The sequence below is a fragment of the Argiope bruennichi genome, chromosome 10, assembly GCF_947563725.1.
Source record: "Argiope bruennichi chromosome 10, qqArgBrue1.1, whole genome shotgun sequence".
NCBI lineage: Eukaryota > Metazoa > Arthropoda > Arachnida > Araneae > Araneidae > Argiope > Argiope bruennichi.
This window is the reverse complement of record NC_079160.1, coordinates 19,877,571-19,898,198: the sequence shown is the minus strand read 5'-3', so window position 1 is coordinate 19,898,198 and position 20,628 is coordinate 19,877,571. Positions and strand designations below refer to the sequence as shown.

At 23.0% G+C, this 20,628-nt stretch overlaps 2 protein-coding genes across 3 annotated transcripts; both read right to left on the bottom strand.

The window, feature by feature from the left end:
• Window positions 1–867: 867 nt before the first annotated feature.
• On the bottom strand, window positions 868–11,416 carry LOC129987984 (ubiquitin-conjugating enzyme E2 H). Of its 2 annotated transcripts, XM_056096041.1 has the most exons (7): window positions 11,047–11,259; window positions 9,867–9,943; window positions 6,997–7,071; window positions 6,840–6,879; window positions 4,564–4,616; window positions 2,743–2,871; window positions 868–1,010 (listed from the first exon to the last, which is right to left on the bottom strand). In XM_056096041.1, the coding sequence occupies exons 1-7, from the start codon at window positions 11,097–11,099 to the stop codon at window positions 892–894; spliced, it is 546 nt and encodes a 181-aa protein (XP_055952016.1). In that variant the 5' UTR covers window positions 11,100–11,259; the 3' UTR covers window positions 868–891. The 2 variants fall into 2 exon arrangements, with proteins under 2 accessions (XP_055952016.1, XP_055952017.1); XM_056096042.1 differs by lacking the exons at window positions 9,867–9,943; window positions 11,047–11,259 and adding an exon at window positions 11,398–11,416.
• A 2,849-nt stretch (window positions 11,417–14,265) lies between these two features.
• On the bottom strand, window positions 14,266–20,547 carry LOC129988509 (NADH dehydrogenase [ubiquinone] 1 beta subcomplex subunit 11, mitochondrial-like). The gene is made up of 3 exons (XM_056096755.1): window positions 20,297–20,547; window positions 17,414–17,547; window positions 14,266–14,533 (listed from the first exon to the last, which is right to left on the bottom strand). The coding sequence occupies exons 1-3, from the start codon at window positions 20,492–20,494 to the stop codon at window positions 14,383–14,385; spliced, it is 483 nt and encodes a 160-aa protein (XP_055952730.1). The 5' UTR covers window positions 20,495–20,547; the 3' UTR covers window positions 14,266–14,382.
• Window positions 20,548–20,628: the final 81 nt, after the last annotated feature.

Here is a 20,628-nt window from a genome sequence, read left to right as displayed (position 1 = left end):
TATAATTAACTTTGTAATTGTTGCCGATATAAAGAAATTACAATAGGCATTTGCACATTCACTTGTAATTTCAACAAATTTGAAATTTCAATGACATCTACTGAAATACAATAATCCATAAATTAAATTTTGAATGAAGCAACAGTTGCAGATTTTGCTGAACAATGAACATAACCATAGAAAATTCATATCACAAAGAAAAATCTCGGCGTCGTAACACAAAATGTATATTCACACAAGTAGAAAAACATCAAACTCATAGATGTAACGTTAAAATCTTTGAAAATATAAAATCTAAAATTTTACCCCAAAACACAGTATCGTGCATCACTTGAAGTTTTGACTTCAAGTGAAAGGCAACCTAGCAAGCTCCAGAATTCAGGTGTAAACAAGAAATAATTTAACTGCTCTTGTAGAGATTTATTTATTAAAATGCAAAAGGATAGAATTGAATGTTTTTTTAATTATTTGAAAACTTTATATTGATTAAAAATATTTTAAAACAAATAACACATCGTTGCCCAAGGTATTTATGAAAAGTAAATGCAACTTTTTATGTTCCAATAGGTTTCTTAAAAAGCAGTTTTATTGAATTATATTTGAGAGCCTTAATGATTAGAAGAATTATTTAATAGATGAAGCCACACAAAACTATATTTATTTACAAAGAAAACTAGGACTATTATATATAAAGAGGCGATGCTAAAAAGAATAAGCTGCTCTGAATTAGAGTACAGCAGCATCAGTCAGTATCTAACATGAAAAATTTACACATGATTTCTCTGCATATGGTGCCTGAAATTATACCCTCCCTCCCCCCCTCCCCAAAATAATAATCCCCAATGTTGTCCCTCCCCACCCTAATTTTCCCCTACCCCAATTCTAACTTCGTTATAGTTCCATATCTTGTGTTTCATCATCGGAGAAATCACTCATAGAGCTCTCACTACTAGATTGATCTTCCTCCTGTTCTCGCAGGGCTTCTTCTGTGGCATATTTTTTTACATATTCTATAACAAATAAAAATATTTTATATAATTGGCCTAGAATGTAAATTAGCTAAGGCAGAGCTTCTTAAACTGTAGATTGGAAAAACTTCCAGAGGGAATTCTTTTTTTCAGATTCAACATTTATGAACAAAAAGTTGTTTTTTTTTTTTAGTTTATTAAAATAACGCTGAGTAACTATCTAAAACCAAATTTTTTTTTGTTATTATAACTAATTCGGGCTTATTAAAATTATGCTGAATTACTATTTAAAGACAAATTTTATTTTCCCTATAATTAAGATTTCCTGTTCAAATTTATTCTCCAATTTTGAGATTTACAAGGAAAAAGTTTAAGAAACTCTGAACTATAGAAAGCGAAATTAAAGCTTTACAAATATATATGGATAACAAGATAATCAAATATAATTTAATACCTAAACAAAAGTCTTTAAAAGTACAAAACCCATCCACATATTAAATTCTGGAATTTAAAGAATAATAAATAAATCTTTTTATCGAAAACTTCATTAAAAATATTCATTAAACTGAATTTTATTAAAATCAAATTAAATTTCAATAAATATTCATCTAAGTACAAGCTGCAGCACAAGTTGGAAGGTAAAGTTCAATCTTGAGGCTGTAGGAATCTCTAATAATAAAGATAAATGTGTGTATCAGCATATTCTGCAGATCAGATCACTAGATCCAGAACTACTAAACTAAGCACATATAACTTTAGAAAGTAGAAATATGATAATTTTTTTAAAAATAAAATTTTCATTTAAAAAAGAAATTAAGAGATATTTTGGCGTTATCTAGAAATGACAATCAAAGTTACAGCATTAAAAAAAAGATTTTTATACCACCATAAAAGAGTTATCTATTTTTAATAATATATTAAGCATATATTACAACAGTATATTTCCCTTTAATAAGAAACTAATATTTTCACTGTTACTACTAATATTTTGGCTTTTTTCCCCTCACTGTTGATTATCAAGATAATTAAGATTTCTAAGTATGTTTTAGTATAAAGCAAGCTTTAAATTTTTTAAAAAAAATAATAAATAAATATTGTATTTAAAATTGAAACTTAACTTCATTGAGCAAGTGCATCCATTTCATTTAAACATTGCTGCTCTTTCCTAAGATTTAACTGTGTGCATGATTAAGTATCAGTTAGAAAATTAGTAAAATGTATAACATGATATACAGAACTGTGCAGGGCTTTTAAGTTATGATTTATTTAAACTGACAACCAAGCTTTAAAAATATTTTACAGAGGATGCCATTAAGACCAAGTTATACAAAATATGAAATTAAAATTTTAAACAACTATTAATTTTGATTAACCAAATAGTCACCGAAGGCATCAGAAGTAAAATTAAAGAAAAGAATAAAATAAAATAAATTGAATCTTTTTAATTTTTTTAGAAAATGACAAATTTTAACTGCATTAAATATATTCAATTATTGTTAGTTAGTTCTTTATTTACATTCCATTTTGTAATGCAAATGGATTGGCATAAAAAGTACTTAAAAATGACATAAGTGATGTTTTACAAAAATTCCTCTTCAACATATCCAATATTAAAATATCATGCACTCAATTATTATAAATTTACAAAACCCGTATTTAAATTATTACTATAAAATTATTATTAAAATGCAAAATTTATCCATATATTCTATATCAGTGATAAAGCAATATCATAAAAGAATTTTAATTATATGAGTAATTAAAATGAACATACCTTGTACTTTCTTTTTATAGTCTTCTGGTTTATGTAAATACATGGCAGCTGCATCTCCATTTAATGGGTCAATAGGATTAGGATATGTCAACAACTGAGGAAGGAAAGACTCGAAAATATTGGATAAATCTAAAAAAAAACAAACAATGAAACTCAAAAATATAAAAATTGATCTAAAAGTTAAAAAATATATGAAAAAAAAAACACATTTTTCCTTATTTAGACATGTTAATACATATTTGTCTTATATGTAAACATAAAAATATATTGAAAGGATTAATAAAACACATCACCAATGATAATACTTGATCACAATTATGAAAAGTAAAAGACTTTTATGCTTCTTTCAGAAACAAATGTTACAAATAAAATAAAGACATTACAATGAACTTCCTGTAAGAATCAAATATATTTTATAAAATTTTTTAAAAGAATAAATATTGTTTAAAATTTCCATAGGGTTACATATTTATTACACAAGATGCATATTTTGCACATTATGGTTTAAAATTATATATAAAAAAAAGGTGGTTGATTAGATTAATTAAAGAATAAGACTGAAAAAAATCCCCAATGGTTAAAATTTCAAAATTATTATAAATCTCATTGGCACAATTCTATGAAGTAAAATCAATATGAAGATAATATGGTAAAAACTTATCCCTAATAAATAATAAGAATTTAGAATAAAAATCCTTTTATTCTGAAAAGATTTCTCTATGTGAATACAATTTCAAACCTAATAAGCTCCGATAGGCAGAAAATAGGTACACACATCATTAAAAATAATTTTAGAGTGCATACTTTAAGTTTTATTGAACCAAGAATCTAAATCCATTTTCTAGAGATTTCCAAAATTATGGTGCACTATATTACTTTTGATAGTGCAACTTTTACATACGCAATTGTAAAACGGCATTATTTATTAAGTTTTATAAATTCAGATACTAAAAATAAAAATCTATCTTTACACCCACCTTAAATTAATAGCAATACATGGACTATATAGTAATTAAAATTGCCAATAATATTAACCTCATTCAATTACAAATAAATGTTGAAACTTAAATTTGCCTTGCAGTTGAAATTAATGGCAATTAAAACACAACCTATTATAATTACTTACAATGAACATGCTCATCAATTATGAAACTTAATATTTGCTAAATATTATTAATCATTACCACAACATAGATATTTAAAGTTTATTACAACATAAAGATTTCATTATGAATATAATTAAATTAAAATACTTCTCTTTTGATTATAGACATATTTAAAAGAGCATTGATTTTGAACTAGAAAACACTTTTATGATTCTTAATAAATACAAAATGTAAATTGCAACAATTGCAGTTTAATGTATTATACTCAATTTTCACAATTCTAAGAAAAAAATTTCATTGTAAAAATATCTTTTCTCACAAAATACAGAAAATAAGAAGGTAAAATTATAGTAAGTGAAAAAATTGAATAAACTATTCTGAAATCATATACCTATAAAAAAATACATTCATTGAACCTAAGGTAGAAATCTACAAAAACACAAGTATTATAACATCACGGAAAATTCCCACTATTTCTGTAATAATTTTTTTTGTAAATGTATGTAAATATATATGAATATAAATTAATTATATGACTAGAAATTTAGAAAAGAATTATAAGATTGTGTGTTATAATAGCATCTCTATTTTTTTTCCACAAAAATTTAAGAAAAAAAATAATAAAACAGGATGAATTCAATTTATATAAAATTCATGCCTCAGTTTATAGCAGTAATTTGATATTTCTGAGGGGATTAAATTTTTAAACTCATACCGTATAATGCAGTCCATGCTTGGTTGATGACATCGAGGCAAACGGTGCCAGATCTGCAATACAGACACCAGTTTGATTATTTTTTAAGCATGAACCCTACTTTGAAATATCAGGTAGAAAAACACATCTCCACTAATCTATCACATTTTTAGAACTCCTCTTCGCCATCTTATCTTTCACAATCTCAGAAAAATACTCATGCAAATGTTAACTTTAAGACGATCTAATTATATTTAGTTCTAAGCTAAATAGTCATTTTATTGAATAATTTCACATTAACTGACTTCTTAACAAAAGATAATTAGTTTCTTTTTAATTTAAACCATGAGTATAATTAAATTTTTGAGATATAATGTTCTTATAAATAAAACTGAATAAAAGTATACATTTCTGCTAAAAGAATTTAGGGGAAAATCTTTCTGGCAATTGATATTATTTATAAAGAAAATATTCCATAATACATAAAAAAAAAAAAAAAAATCTTTCATTATTTTATACATAACTGAATGAAGCATGGACAAAGCTTTTCCACTTGTAACAAGTAATGTTACTCTTTAAAAGTTATATAAATGATTTTAAATCAATTTAAGATTCAATATTTGTCTCCATTTATTTTTATAATGAAATAAAAAAATTGTAACACTAAAAGCACAGATCAAATGCTAATATGAATATAAACATTTTACATCTAAATACTAAAATACGAGATGATAAAAAGGTTATGTATTTTTAATATCTTTTGCTTTATTTATAATATGGTATTTTATAAAGAGTTTATAAATTCACTAGTACACTTTTCATATTTTCCAACTTAATAACGAATGATAATGATGTATTTCAAATGATACACTACAGATTATTAAGCACATAATTATTTAAAAGTCCAGTTAAGCTAAATAAAATGGAGTTAAACAATAATAAGTCAAAGTTAATTATAACACTCAAATCTTTGAAGAAAATTGCTTACTAATCAAAATATGAGGCACTGTGAAAATGCAATATACAATATAAAAGTTAAAAAGATATATGATTATAAAATTAATTTCTTAAATATGTAGCCAAAATCAATTTATTCCAGAATTCAGATATGTAGAAGTGAAATATTTCATATTAAAAAATTTTCACATCAAACATTTGAAAGTTATCTTTTGAAAATCATTCAAATAATTTATACTATGCAAGTACTTACATATATAAAGTGCACTGAAGTCAAAAAAGACTTCTTAAAATTCCTAGATTTCCTGTATTTAAAAAATTTAATTTTAAGAATTATATCATAATAGTAATTAATGGACTTAAGAGTTCGAATTTCTTACACTGAAAATTTTGATTAAATGTAAACTGCCTTTCATAGAAAAATGGTAATAAAAGAAAAACTTTTCTGTTTAGGAGTAAAATTTTGATTGTTGAATCAGAAAAAGCTAATATAAAAGTATCATTTTTTTCCTTCATAAAATTATATTAGTAGTTCCATTACTTTTAATAAAGACACTGCTATCATGCCCATATCTTAATTGTAAATAAAAGATAAATAATTCATAAAATGTATCTTAATAAAATTAATGTGTTATAATTGCAAAATTTAACTATACATTTTATTACGATTCCTATATTCTGATATGTGTGAGGACATTGAAAAGGAAATTTAACCGTTGACTAGATCTCATTTGAATTATCAATTCTTTTAATAATATCACATTTCCTCAAGACATTAAATAGTTTTATAATGATTTCAAAAATTTTATTCTTAATTTTTTTTTAAAGTTGCATATTTTAAGCTTTTATATAAACTGCATAAGTTTAAAAAATTCAAAACCTTTTTCAAAATTTAATCGAAAAAATGATGATTAAAATTGAAAAATTTAAAAACAAACATTTTTTTAATATCCCATAAATCTTAAGGAAAAAAAAAGCAGAACATTTATTCAATTAAAATAATGCAGAATTTAATTTAAAAATTCCTAAAAGAATACTTAAAATTTCTTATAAATTTTAACATACTGAAATACAGGAAAGTTTATTTACAATACACATAAAGCTAAATAGGCAATACATATTTGAAATGAATCATGAAAATTTCCCAAGCAAGCACTAACTTTTAAATATAAATTTCAAAATTCTGAATTATTAATAATAATTTAAAAATTTAAAATAAAAATCCTAAATTAATAAATAGAACTGCATTTTTATTTATATTTCTTTATTGTTTTTTATGCCTTTATCTAAAAATAAATTTAATAAATAATATAAATAAAAAGAATAAATTTACTACATACACTTCGTCAATATTAGGATGGTATATTTTGTTCATGAATCCTATAAGAGAAAAAATGAAAGATCAGCATACCATTATTGATCTATCAATATTCAAACATAAAAACATTATAATAAATTAATAACTTGCAATTATACATAATGAAATTAAAAAATTACCAATTGATGGAGACTTGAATGGATACTTTTCAGGTAAATCTACTCTCACTTTCCATACACCACCTTCATATGGTGCTACAAAATAACAGATTAAATATTTTCATTTTAAATCTTTCACATTTTTTTATTGATCTATAAATTTCCTAAAACTAATATAACATATTATTCAGCACATTCATAAAATGTTTAAATATACCAAAATGGTCATTGATAAATTTTATTTCTTTTTGAGAAAAATTTGCAGGTCTTTAACAATGATTTTTTTAAATATTGAATTAAACAAAAACCATATATTTCTTTTACCAAACTAAAAAAACAAACAAAAAAAAGACAATCTTACTTATAGACTTTTTTAAAAATTTGAATAATTCACTGATAAATCAAATTTATACTATTCTAATTTGATAGTTTCAACATAGGCTCAACACCTTCAGACACAAGTCATTAAAATAACAAAATTAAATGTCTATTCAATAATTAAAAGAAAAATATAATTAATAAAAGAAAAATAAGGACTGAATATTTATCAATTAGCAAGTTCCTTGTATAAAAAAGGGGAGTTTGGACATTGTAATTTCAAATTAACATTACTAGAATAAATATTTATACAAGATTGGAGTTTTACCAAAGTTAAGTTTAAAAACATCTTTCTAAGACAATGATATGAATTTAAATAATTATTAATGCCATTAATCTTAAGTTATATATTTCAATACAAAAATGTCCTTTCAAAAATTTATTTTGAAATTCCAAAAATTTTGAATATAAAAAAATAAAATACATCAATGTAAATTAGCAAATTTTAAGAATTATTTTATTACTTAAACAATATTTAAATTTCCTTTCCTTTCAAAATAATTTGAAATATATTTTTACATAGTGTATTAAATTCTATTAATGAATTTAAAATAACTGGCATAAAATATCCTACATTTTAGCAGAAATAAGGGTTGTAGAGAGTAGATTTTTAAAAGTCCAAAACTGAAATTGCACTACTTTTAAAAAAATTCACTTCTTCAATTTATAAATTTTTTATTTATATGTAGAATGAATAATTTTAAAGGCAGAAAAATTCTTCATAAATAAAACAATTATTAATATTTTTCCATAAGAAAAATCGATTTCTAGATTGAATTTTTTTACATTATAATATAATACAATAAAAAATATATTAAAGCAAATATAGGTTTTTTTTAAAAATCAAGTTATGAATATTACAAGCACTATATCTTTCTTAAATTTCTCTTTTCTGACAAGCATGCTAATTTTAAATGGAATTTTTTAAAAACAACAACCCTAAAGTGAAAATTATTAATCTCAATCATATTAATATTTAGGATATTTTCTTCATTTCAGAACAGCAGATAAAAATTCAAAAATTAAATATTATTAATTTACTTTTTAAGATATAAACAAACAAATGTAACACATTCTTCAAAATACAATCTTATATAAATTGTGATACAACATACACAGCAGTATATATTCATGGCGAAATTATACATGGCAAAATTTTAAATTAAAAGCAAAAAGAGAATTACATTTCATTTAAATGTTTGCTTAGAAGCACAATATTCTAGATTTTTAAAAATATATATATTAAGAGTATTATTGCAATCTTACAAAAAAATTCATTCTGGAATTAAAAATCATAATTCAACCAAAGATATCCAAACAAAGAAACAAAAAATATTTAAATATTGAAAAGAAACTACATAACTGAAGCAGAAATTTTGCAGAAAAAATAATTTTACAAAAGAATGAAATTCTGAGAAAAGTGCAAAAGCAGTTGTCACAATTAGAATTCTTATCAACTTTATTGCTCTATTACAATCTGAAAAAATAATCAGAACCCAAAAGAAATGCTATAGCTAATTCAATTTATATTTCATGTCAAAGAAATTTCCAGTCTCATTATCTCTATGCTTACACTTAAGTATTAGAAAAATGTGAAATATTTCTGTTTTTTTTTTGTTGTTTTTTTTCCCTATACACTTCCAATTTTTATCTAAAGTTATTTTATGTTACATTAGAAAAAGAAAGCTGCAGAAGAAACTAAAGTAAGTTATTTACTTAAGAATTTTCATTATTTTCCAATTTATTTCTCACAGACGATATACAAGTAGTTTTTGACAGAATTTTCTTAAATATTCATGCTCTTGTCAATCCTACTGAAAATGAAAACCAGGAATGGAATTCCAATTAAAGGAAATCTTAATTTCTATATTAAAAAAATTTCTTTCACTTACCAAAAAGTAAATGCATGTTTGTACTACTTATAATCCCCCCCCCCTTACTCTTTAGTATAAACAAGTATTTTTAAATGTTTATTGTACTACATAATTTCTTAAATTATAAGCTAATTATCTATATTTTTATAAAACAAAAATATTTATCATCTGTTTTGAAGAAAACAATATACAATCACAATAGAAAAAAAATATATATATTAAAAGATTTAAAATGTTACAGAAATGTTCAGTTTTCCTTTAATTATTTTTGAAAAAATATTACAATCAATACTGAAAATTTTTTTCATAGATATTCAAACATCTTGCACATAGATACATTTATCATAAGTATTTTAAATGAATACATTTAAAATAGTATAATGTATAAGTATTTAAATACTCAATTTTTTTATCAACTAAAATACTTTTAAGATACTTGGATATTATGTATATAACATGAGTGAACATTAAAAATATTTCCAGGACAAACACAATATCAATTTTTAAACTTGTTCAATTACTAATAAAATAAACCTTTAATTTAAAATAAGATAATAAGCAATATTTATTGTACAAAATTCAGTTTATTCCTGCCAAATCAACAAAGCAAATTATTTTAAAAAATGCTATAATACTCACTTCCTTTTGGGCCATAAAATTTAACACAAAATTCATTGAGGCCTCCCAATATAGTTACCTCATGTTTACTCTCTATACTAAAGACTCAGGTTAAGGTTCTTATTTAAACAAGCATATTTACAAAATAAATTTTATACAACAACTGTATTATGTTTTTTTCACAACCTAAAGTATTTTCTTTAAAAAGAACAATTTAAATTAATTCTTAATTCAGTGATATATTAAAAAACATTGCACAAAATGAATTGTCAAACTTTTATAGAAAATAATTTATTAGATCAAACTAGACTTGAAATAAGAAATTCAAAATATTCAGTTATTAGAAATAATATGCATTCATTTAATATATTTTTTTCAAAAAAGGTCAGCTGATTTTATTTTTAATTTATTAAAAAGGGATCAACAACTCTTTCATGTTTTATAATATAAATATCATTCCACTAGAGACAAATACATAAAATAAATAAAAATAAAACAAATTCAATTATTTTCATCGAATATAATTCCATTAATAAAAAAAAATATCACAATAGTACGAGATTTTAAAGATAAAAAAATCACTTAAAAGCAAATGGATTACATTTCATTCGATATCGTTTTGTTTTGCTTAGAATACACCTTCTACTTATTTATACTTAGAAAACTCATTCATTTTTATAAATTATTGATGTAATTCTAAAAATCTGAATAGTAATGAACACTAACTTATTGTGCAAACATTACGCATCTGAATAGAGAACAAAAGAAGGTTGGAGGTATTATAATTTTTTAAGTAATTTCAAGTGTTTATTTTAAGAAAAAAATTGTTTGAAATTTAAAAACAAAAATTCTTTTTACGGAAAAGATATTTTTAAAGAAAATAGAATGGAAGGAAAAAAAATCTAATCGGTAAAATTTTTTTAAAATCTTCAAAGGATGAGGTTAAATCAATCTCGAATCGATACAAATGTAGCTAATGCTTTCAAACAAAAGCATTTAAAAACTGTGATGCAACTTCGCAAGTTAACGTTTTAGTCATTGTTGGTTTCTCACAGCACAAAGCTTTAGGCCTACTTAGGCTTACATTAGCATCATTAGCCTTAAAAAAATTATGTAGCAACCCAAACAAACTTCATGGAACCAAAACAAGCTCTTTTAAATTCATCACAGGGGTTGATCGAAAATTTCCTTGAAAGGATACAGTTTAATAACATCAGTATCCATTCGTCGCTTTCCAGCGCTAGGTGACGACATCTTTTGTTCAAGAATATTATGCGTTTGATCTTTTTGATACCAGCTGGCAAAGAAAGCAAGAGATTTTGAAAATACGCGAGACTTCAACAATCCGAGTCCCTTTTAGCGATATGCACACATCAAACCTTCCTTCACCTTCAATGCAAACAGCTTGGCAACTATCCTTCTGACGTCACGTGTCATGTGATGCGTATTTTGTTTTGATTTAATCCTGCTTATCTTAATTTTTAGAACAAAGACTCTGATATTTTTGCCAAATTATTTATTCTTTCACAGCAAAACATAAAAATATATTTACCAAATAAAGTACCATATTTAAATAAGAAAAATATAAGCAATTTGCAGCTTCTTGTAACTGCAGAATAACACTCGATTCCGGATGTGATGTATTTGCAAATTGCTATTTTTAACTATTTCACATTTTGTAATATGTTTTTTGGCTCTCTTCAAATTCCATATCTGCTAAAAGATGTCGCATAAAAAATAACAATTAGCAATACTTTCCAGGAAGCTTAGCTCCGCCTACTTCAATATTTTTCTTTTTTCGTTTTGCTAAGAAGCTCCGCCCAACCATCTGACAAGCGTAAACAAAACGCGCAATCAATTTCCGAATGACGTTAATATCACTAAAAGTCGAGGGAAAATTTATTTAACGAAGGGGAAATAAATGAAAAACAGTAGTGATTGATTTTTTTAATCATAATTATTAATCCTTGATTTTTCAGAATATGACATCAGAATGTAGAACGTTGAATTAACGCGTCATCGACCCTTTAATGACAATGCAATTGCTTTGAGAGGGGAAGGGGTAAGAGAAATATTTGTTAATGGGTCATTGTTAGAAAATCTTATTGTCCTGTTCAAGAAAACCAACTTGTTAATTATGGCACTAAAAACTAAATGTTGTAATTGCTTTACAATTAAAAATTTTTATGAGGTTTAATTTGAAATTTTCATAACTCATTTTACATTCAACTTTTAAAACCACTGAAAAATAAGATTGTTTTTTTTTTACATAATAATATATAATAATTTCTTATGAAAATTTCTTCATAATTTACCTTTGTATTCAAACAGCTGATAACTTAATGCTTCATCTTTGAAATATTCTATTAATTTCATCAGATTTTAAAGAAATAAGATCTATGTATACCTTTTTGAAAAAAAACAAAAACATTTGATACTTTATCTTCTTTAATCTCTATATTTCTTGCACTCTTTAATCTTAAATAATATAAGCATCTAAAATATTAAATGAGCTAATAAGTGTAAACAAGTTAACATCTTTCAGTTATAAATATTTTCAGTTCAATTATTTCAGTCAGTTACTTTAAGGTTATTCTTTTTTGTTTTGTCTGTTTTCACTTTTGAATGATTAATGGAATTTATTTTTTTAAATTCTAATTATGACATGGAATGTCATAATTATGACTTAATTGTGAAATTACTTTCCTTATTATTAAAATTTCTTAATTATAAAATTTGTTTTTTTGTCATTATTTACAAATCAAAAGTCATGTTTTTTCCCCCATTTTTGGAAACTTTTAATTTACTAACAGAATGTTAATTAAAATATAATTAAATAAGATAATAATTAAGAGAATTCTATATTTTGTAAACATGTTTACAGATTATAATAAATGTTTTGTATTTTTATATTCTTCTTTACTATAAGGTTGTTATTAAATAGTTCCACAAGTTTCAAAGTTACTTATTATCTATTTTATCTTAGAAAGCAAGTCTTAAATTAAAATTTTTCCTAACTTTAAAAAAGGTAAACCTAATGGCTACCTAAAGAATTCATTGTAGAAAGGTTTAATAAAACTTAAATGATTTTTAAAAATAATACATTTAATGATTTTGCTCAATGCTTTGAATCATTAATTTATTAATAACCATATATATATATATATATATATATATATATATATATATATAAATTTTACAGTTTCATTACAGATGAATTATTATAGTTAAAAGAAATTTTTGGTTTCTTTATTAACTTTAGTTTTTTAATTGGAATTTTTTTTATCAATTTTTCATATTTAGTTCAAAAACAATTTCACATTTATATGCATGTCATTTGAAAATTAAATGGAAATATTATCATTCTCAGAGATTTGATTAACTAAAAATAAATTTTCTTATTCCCTTCATAAGACCTTAATTTTTCAGGCTTTAAAACCATTAGAAAAAAATAACCAAGTTCTCAAAGGGTTAAAATGGACTGAAAAATGTTACTAATAATATTATATATTGTTTATTTGTAAGAATTTTATAAAAATTGTGCTAGATAGTTTCACGAATTAATTAATATTTCTGAGTATATGTAGACAGAACCAATATAATATGACACAAAAATTATATCATTATATTATATAATTGATCCTGGTTTCAAAATGATTGTGTGCAGAAATAAATACTAACATTCAATCAAGAGCATTTCATTTTATGATGAAATTTTAAAATTATCAAAATGTAGAATATGTCAAAATTCATATTGAAGCACAATAACAAGGAATTTACTTTTGTCAAATTCAGTATTTTTGCAATAAAATTTTTATACAAGTGTAATTTATGTAAATATAAATTCTGAACCCCTTCTCAATTTAAAACTTTTCAATTGCAATTTGTATGCATTAAAATGCAACTTATAAATTTTTTAAAATCTAATAATGTCTCAAAAATTTTGATTTATGACAAAAACACGATATTCATAAAAGATTAAATAAGCATAAGAATTAGATAACAGACTGTATGGGTTTAAAAAAAAACAACACTCATGTTTTTATGTATATGAATGAATTTATTCCTGAAAAGCCAGTTTGAAAAAGTCCTCAAGTATAAATAAATAAATTAGTGAATGAATTATAAATATTTCTAATAAATACTCAGATTCTTTTACCTTCATCTATAACATTTATGCTGAGGATGACATACTTGCTCATCCATAAATAATTTCTTATACTTGTAAAAAAAAAAAATCTATGTCAGTTAATGTGTTAAAAAATATGTGGACTAATTACACTGCTAAATAAAAACTGAAAGTTTAGTGCCACATTCAAAATATTAAAACTTGAATAACTAAATGGAAACTGATAATTTTTTTAACTCATTTATAAATATATATAAATGAATCACACCTTAAATGACTACAAATGCAATAGACTTTTGAAAAAATTATTTATTCATAACAAAAAAAAGTTCTAAACAATTCTGTCCAGATTATTAATCATGATTTTCTAGAAATATACTGAAACAAATTGTAAGAAACAATAAATATTTAGATTATTATTTCAGTATCTCCAAGTTCTTCATCAGAAGGTAATTCAATTTTTTCTGGATCAATATAATTTTTATCTATAATAGGCAAGCCTTGTTTTTGTCGACTGTTCATTCGAAGGTATGCTTCTCTATAAATCCAATCTTTGTTTCTATAAATAGAGAAATTAAATAATTACTATTTTTCAAGTAACTGTAATAATAAGAGCAATTAAAGCACAGTATTATAAAAAAACCAGAGACAAAATGAAATAAAAGAAATATACTTTAAGCTTGAATTGTAAGCTTGAAGTTCAATATCAAAGTTTTCATTAATATATTTGCTTAAATAAGTATACAAATTTTGTATCTACATTAACTGAATCAGTAGTTTAAAGAAAAGATTGAATCCAAAGACTGTTTTTCTAAAAAAAAAAAAATGAATTCAAAGAACCTTATTTTTCTTCATATATATAGAAACTAAATTTCTTTTTCATGAGATAATAATGAGCAACTATATCATAATGCAAGTTGTTTCAGGAAATTGATAATAACCCTTTTTTTATTTATTGCTTTTCTGATATGAGATATTACAACAGATTTATATGATAATACATATTCTATGGTTCAATTCTTTTTACAGTTCTTCTGCTCTTTAAACTACTGATTCTATTTAATTTTGCCTTTATTGTAGAGTGAAATAATATCTTCCACAAACAGTAAATTATTCCTTTTTGATCTGAATTTCAAACACAGTATGAGTATAAAATAATTTCATTTCTATTCTTTAAAAAAAAAAAAAGCTTTATTTTTCTAATTAATATATTAAGGGAAGCATTTATTATAAGTCTTTAAGAATTTAGATGCTCTTTCACTATATCTTTAATCAAATATAGCTGAAATATAATAAATTATTAAAAATTTGCCATAGTCTTTCTTCAAAAAAAAAAAAAAAAAAAAAAAAAAAAAAAAAAAAAACTGGAAGTATGAAACTCTACATACTGCAATTAATAATATTTATTATCATTGACTTTCCCAAAGCTGAATGTCATTCAGAAAATTAGCACTGAAAATTTCCTCAAATTTACAAATATTGCTTTCTCAGTCAAGGAATATAAAATCATTTTTGCAATTATGGATACTGCCACTTTAACTGATTGATCAAGTGGCATATATTAAAACCTAATTCATTCCTTAATATATGCTTGAATACATCAATATCAAAAATTATTCTTTTTAGATCTAGTGTAAAGCTTAATTCTAATAATGTTTAGGATTTTTAGTATTACATATGAGAGTCTATTTATTTAAGACCTATTTCTTACAACAGTCTTTAGTCAATAATATCAATTATGACTTTGTCTAACAAATACCTTGATCTCCAAATTTTCTATTGTAAATAATAATAATAAAAAAATCACAAATTTTCTAAAATTAGATGTTACATCTTTCTTAATGAAATTTATGCCAAGAAAAAAAATTAGCATTATTCATGCAGAAACCATTATTTATCTGTAACAAATTTATTCATTGATTTTAGAAAGGAAAAAAAATGTTTAAAAGGCATCTTAATGAATAACATTTTTTATTCCAATACCTATAACTTTTCGGAAAATCTACAGAAAGTATTTGAAAGTTATGAATTTCTATTTAATAATATATCATGACAGTAACTGGTGAGTTTCTAAGTTAATAATTTACATTATGATATGAAAATTCAAGTAGCTACAAAAAAAAATGCATGTAATTAAGATAGCAATGCATGATATAGCATTGTATGTAGAAGCTCATACACAGAAGAAAGATTAATTGTAGATTAAATCCAAAGAGCAAAGCATCTTTTGCTAGTTGCAAATAAATAAAAAAGAAATTTTAATTTACAGGTATAAATTAGACACTGTTAAATATTAAATTATTATTCATATTTTTTAAAAGCTATTTAAAATAGTTTAATGAAGAACAGCCTATCCACACCATTTATCAAAAAGAAAAATTAGATAAATAAGTTTTTAGACATTTATAAAAGAGGATATACAAACTTTAACTTAAAAAATATATACTTCAGAAATAAGAGATATAAAATAAGTATGTAATGTAAGAGATATAAACATTCATTTAGAAAATTTGTTTAGAATATTTCTAGGCAATGACAAAAGTCTAATCATGGAAACAATTTTTTTTAAAAAAAAATGAGCAAGATTAGATAATACACTTCTACAAAGTAAAACTCTTTTAATGCGTTAAAACACATATGAAACCAGATACTGTTTTTACAATTAAACACTTACATTTTATAGAAAATAGAATGGAAAAGGAAAAAATATATATTATATTATTTAATTACTTGATTACTTTTTTACATTACTTTGTATTGCTGATTTAAGTTTTCAAAATGATTACTTATTTTTATGCTTTTAGAGTGAAGTAAGTGAGTTTGTAAAGAATAAAATCAGAAAAAAAATTATGTAATCTAAATAATCATAATCAAGCAAATAATGCAGGCCCTATTAGTTAAAATTCAAGTTAAATTATTTTTTTCTTAAAAACTGAGTGAACCAAACTTTATATAAAATAATAATAATAATTGAAAATGCAGAGAACTATATCACATAACAATGTGAAAATAACTGCACAATAAGAAAATTATCAAAATAAAAAACATTTTTAGGCTAAAAGTTTTGAGAAAACAGTCTAAAAACATTAAATAAGGTAAATTATTCTTTATCTTTATTTATCTTTTATAAATTTTTCAAAACTAAAAAAAGTGTAAAACTGTTTATTATTTTTAGAGCTTTTTATATACATTATATAAAATAAAAAGTTTGGAAACTGTATCCAAACATAGATTTTTGATTTTTATTTACAGCTTTAAAAAACACTCATTAAAATGAAAAGTCCAACACAAAATTCAAATTAACATACATTAAAAAATTAATAGAAAATTAAACTATCAACAAATAGATATACAAAGTATAGTTAGATTCAAAATAAAAATTGTACTTCAATTTTATTTAAAAAACATATTAAAAAATATAAATATAAATGCAACATACTGAACATCAGGATTATATGCCATGATGAAGGTACCTCCACATACCAATACAGTTAACATGAAGAAATTAATTACTTTATGATCATGTCTATCAGTTTCATAATTCTCTTCATCATAACCATAAGAAACCCAAAACTGAAAAAAATATATACATGTATACATAAATATTCTAACATTTAATTTTAAATTTACAGTTTCAAATATAAAACAACTTTAAAAAATGTTAGCTATTTCTAAAAAATAATTAAATATGATCTTCTACACAATTGAAATCTCACTAGTCCATTTAATTGCTACAGCTATACCCCCCCAATAAGAATTCCTGACAATTAAAAATGATATGTAAATCTTAGTTAATTGTGTTATAACAATGTGCTCTACATGAAAGAAGTTTGCTCATATTTGACTATATATATATTTAGGTGAATATTTAGACAAATTTATTTAATTTTACAAATCTTATTATCTTAATACAATTCTTATCATAGGCTATGAGATGAATTATTACTTTAAAATATAGCATTTAACACAATCTGCAGAAGTTAATATATCCTACTTTATGTCACATGAACATTCATTTTTAAATATATATATATATATATATATATATATATATATATATATATATATATATACGAGCAAATATAAAAGTTTCAATAATATCTCAATGTGCTGTTATTATTTTCATATCATATATCTAAGCTTTAAATATAAGAGAAGAAAGAAGAAATTATTATTGTTAGAAATATATTGTCTCAATAAGATATTAAAGTAACAGACTAATAGAAAAATGGTTAGCATAATAATTGTGAAGAAAAAATAATTAATATAATGAGAATTAAGACCCCCCCCCCATACACACACATACCAATGGTACATCCTGAAAACTACCCTGAAATAATAAGCCTGAAAAATCCACTTATTTTATGATACTTTTTATTCATTACAATTTCAAATTCTTTTGGATATAAAAATGTAAAAGAAAGTTCCTTAATTAGATGAAAACAACCTAAAATCACTTAATAAAAAGATAGAAAAATATTGTCATTTCTGGATAAAAATAAAAAAGATGCTTCTTCATTGTAGAAATCTAAATACCTAATATTACATATAATGTGCACATCTTTTAATTTAAAAGAAATAGATGTTTCATTAATTTAATTTCAAATTAATGAAACATTTAAGCTTATCCAACCTTCCTGACACTATAACGTAAAATTAAAGACTCTTTCCTAATGACCTATAATGCAGACTAAAATTTAGGTTTTAATCTAACAAATTGAATTCAAAATAAAATTTATTTTCAGAAATATCTACAAATTATTGTGAAATATATTAAAATACTTCAGTTGAGAAATATGTAATGCTATTCATAATTATGTTTATCTTATTAACTATAAAAACAATGACTGTTTACTTTCTATTTTAAGCTATTTTTTTCCAATATATGCAAGACAACTAAATTTTGCAAATTACATTTAATTAAAAAAATCTGTTATAAATTAAAATTTTAAAAAAATCTCTGTAAGTTTTCTTAGTTCTTTTGTGCACAGCTTGAGGAATAACTGGCAAGATTTCTTCAGTGAATGAAATCACTAATGAATCCATTAGCCAATCTAAGAGTAAAGCATTTCAAATTTATATAAATGGGACATTGATTGTAAAATAATAACAGGAAAACTATGTCTAAGAACATGAATAGCATCCTGCTATTAGTGCTGATATTCAGACAGAAAAATGGAGCATGAAAATATGTTCGAGAACAGATTTTTGAAGAAAAATATTTAACCTAAAATTTCTTTTCTGCTGAAATAGAAACCTGTGCAAGCAATAAAAAATTTTCATATTTAAATTTGAATTTAAGTGATTACAAAAAATTAATTTAAAAGCACTAATAATTTTATTTTATTAATTTTATCTAATGATGCATAAATAACTTAATTTTTTTTAATGATAGCTTTCTAAAATTATAAAAATTTCAATTACATTAAAAACCAAATATCTTCAAATTTAGAAATATCTTGAACAACCTTAAAATTCATCATTTCATTGAAAGATAAATGCTATGAATCAATTAGTAGCATAAATAACCATTATAACAGCATAGTAGAAATAAAATATTATAATCACAATCTAATATAGAACTTATATATTTTCAATTTAAATGTCAAAGATTATCAACATCTCAATAATTATTTATCAAATAAGTCTGAAAAGCTAAGACATATGAAACTTCCAATAAACTGTAAAAAAAGGACATTACATTTTGTTTTCAATGTATTAGATACAAATTTTAATAAATTAAAGTATTTGATTAGGTAATACATTATAAGTATTCAACAATAGGGTAATTATTAATTAATAATAAAAAATTCCTGCTTAATTGAGAATTGTAAGTATATAACTAAGCAAGATTCTATTTACTACCTTTTAAGACCAGATGCTACACATTTTTTAAATAATTATATAAACTGTAGGAAATAAAGATGAGAGTAAATATAAATTGCAAAATTAAGATAACGCGAATCAAAAAAGCATAACTTCAGAAAATAGGTATTTATAATTTATTAAAATAATTTTAATGTTTTTGAAATAATTTAGTGTAAGCAGCCGATAATTAGAAATTAGGTCATTATTAGAAAATTCGGGTCATAATTAATTGATTAACTAGAAAAAATAAAAAATTAATCCTTTAATATTGTAACATAATATGCTCAATAATATTTTCAATTATAACTCTTCTAAATATAAAACAAAAAGAGAATATAATTTATTGAAAAATCAGTTGGCTATAGAAAAACATATGCAAAATTTATTAAATAAAAATAAAACATTTAGCCATAAAATTTGAGCAAAACTTAATAAAAATATAGAAAATTATAACCTTAGGATTTTTAGTTTCGGCAAAATCTTCTACTGTTTTTGGAGCAGGTGGTAATTTCTTAGGAAAAACATCATCCGGAAATGCCAAAGTATCTTTGGATTTTTTGGATGTTGATATTAAAGCTACTTTAGTAATGGAATATCTTTGTAATTGATTGAAAATTGCAGGATAAGCTCGGGAAATTCTACTCAAAGACATGTTTGTTTTTAATTTCGGTCACCTACTACTACTCGAGTTGAGATAGTACTACAGAACGATTAATTATATGTAAACTAATGCTAAAAAAAGAAATAACATTTTCTTATCATTTCTATATATGTATATAAATTATA

Coding starts and splice junctions, on each gene's coding strand:
- LOC129987984 (XM_056096041.1), bottom strand. CDS start 11,099: ATGTCGTCACCTAGCGCTGGAAAGCGACGAATGGATACTGATGTTATT. Junction 6,880..6,996: donor ATTCAAGTCTCCATCAATTG/GTAATTTTTTAA, acceptor TTTCTCTTATAG/GATTCATGAACAAAATATAC. Junction 1,011..2,742: donor CTATAAAAAGAAAGTACAAG/GTATGTTCATTT, acceptor TATTTGTTATAG/AATATGTAAAAAAATATGCC.
- LOC129988509 (XM_056096755.1), bottom strand. CDS start 20,494: ATGTCTTTGAGTAGAATTTCCCGAGCTTATCCTGCAATTTTCAATCAA. Junction 17,548..20,296: donor CCGAAACTAAAAATCCTAAG/GTTATAATTTTC, acceptor TATTTTTTTCAG/TTTTGGGTTTCTTATGGTTA. Junction 14,534..17,413: donor GCATATAATCCTGATGTTCA/GTATGTTGCATT, acceptor CTCTATTTATAG/AAACAAAGATTGGATTTATA.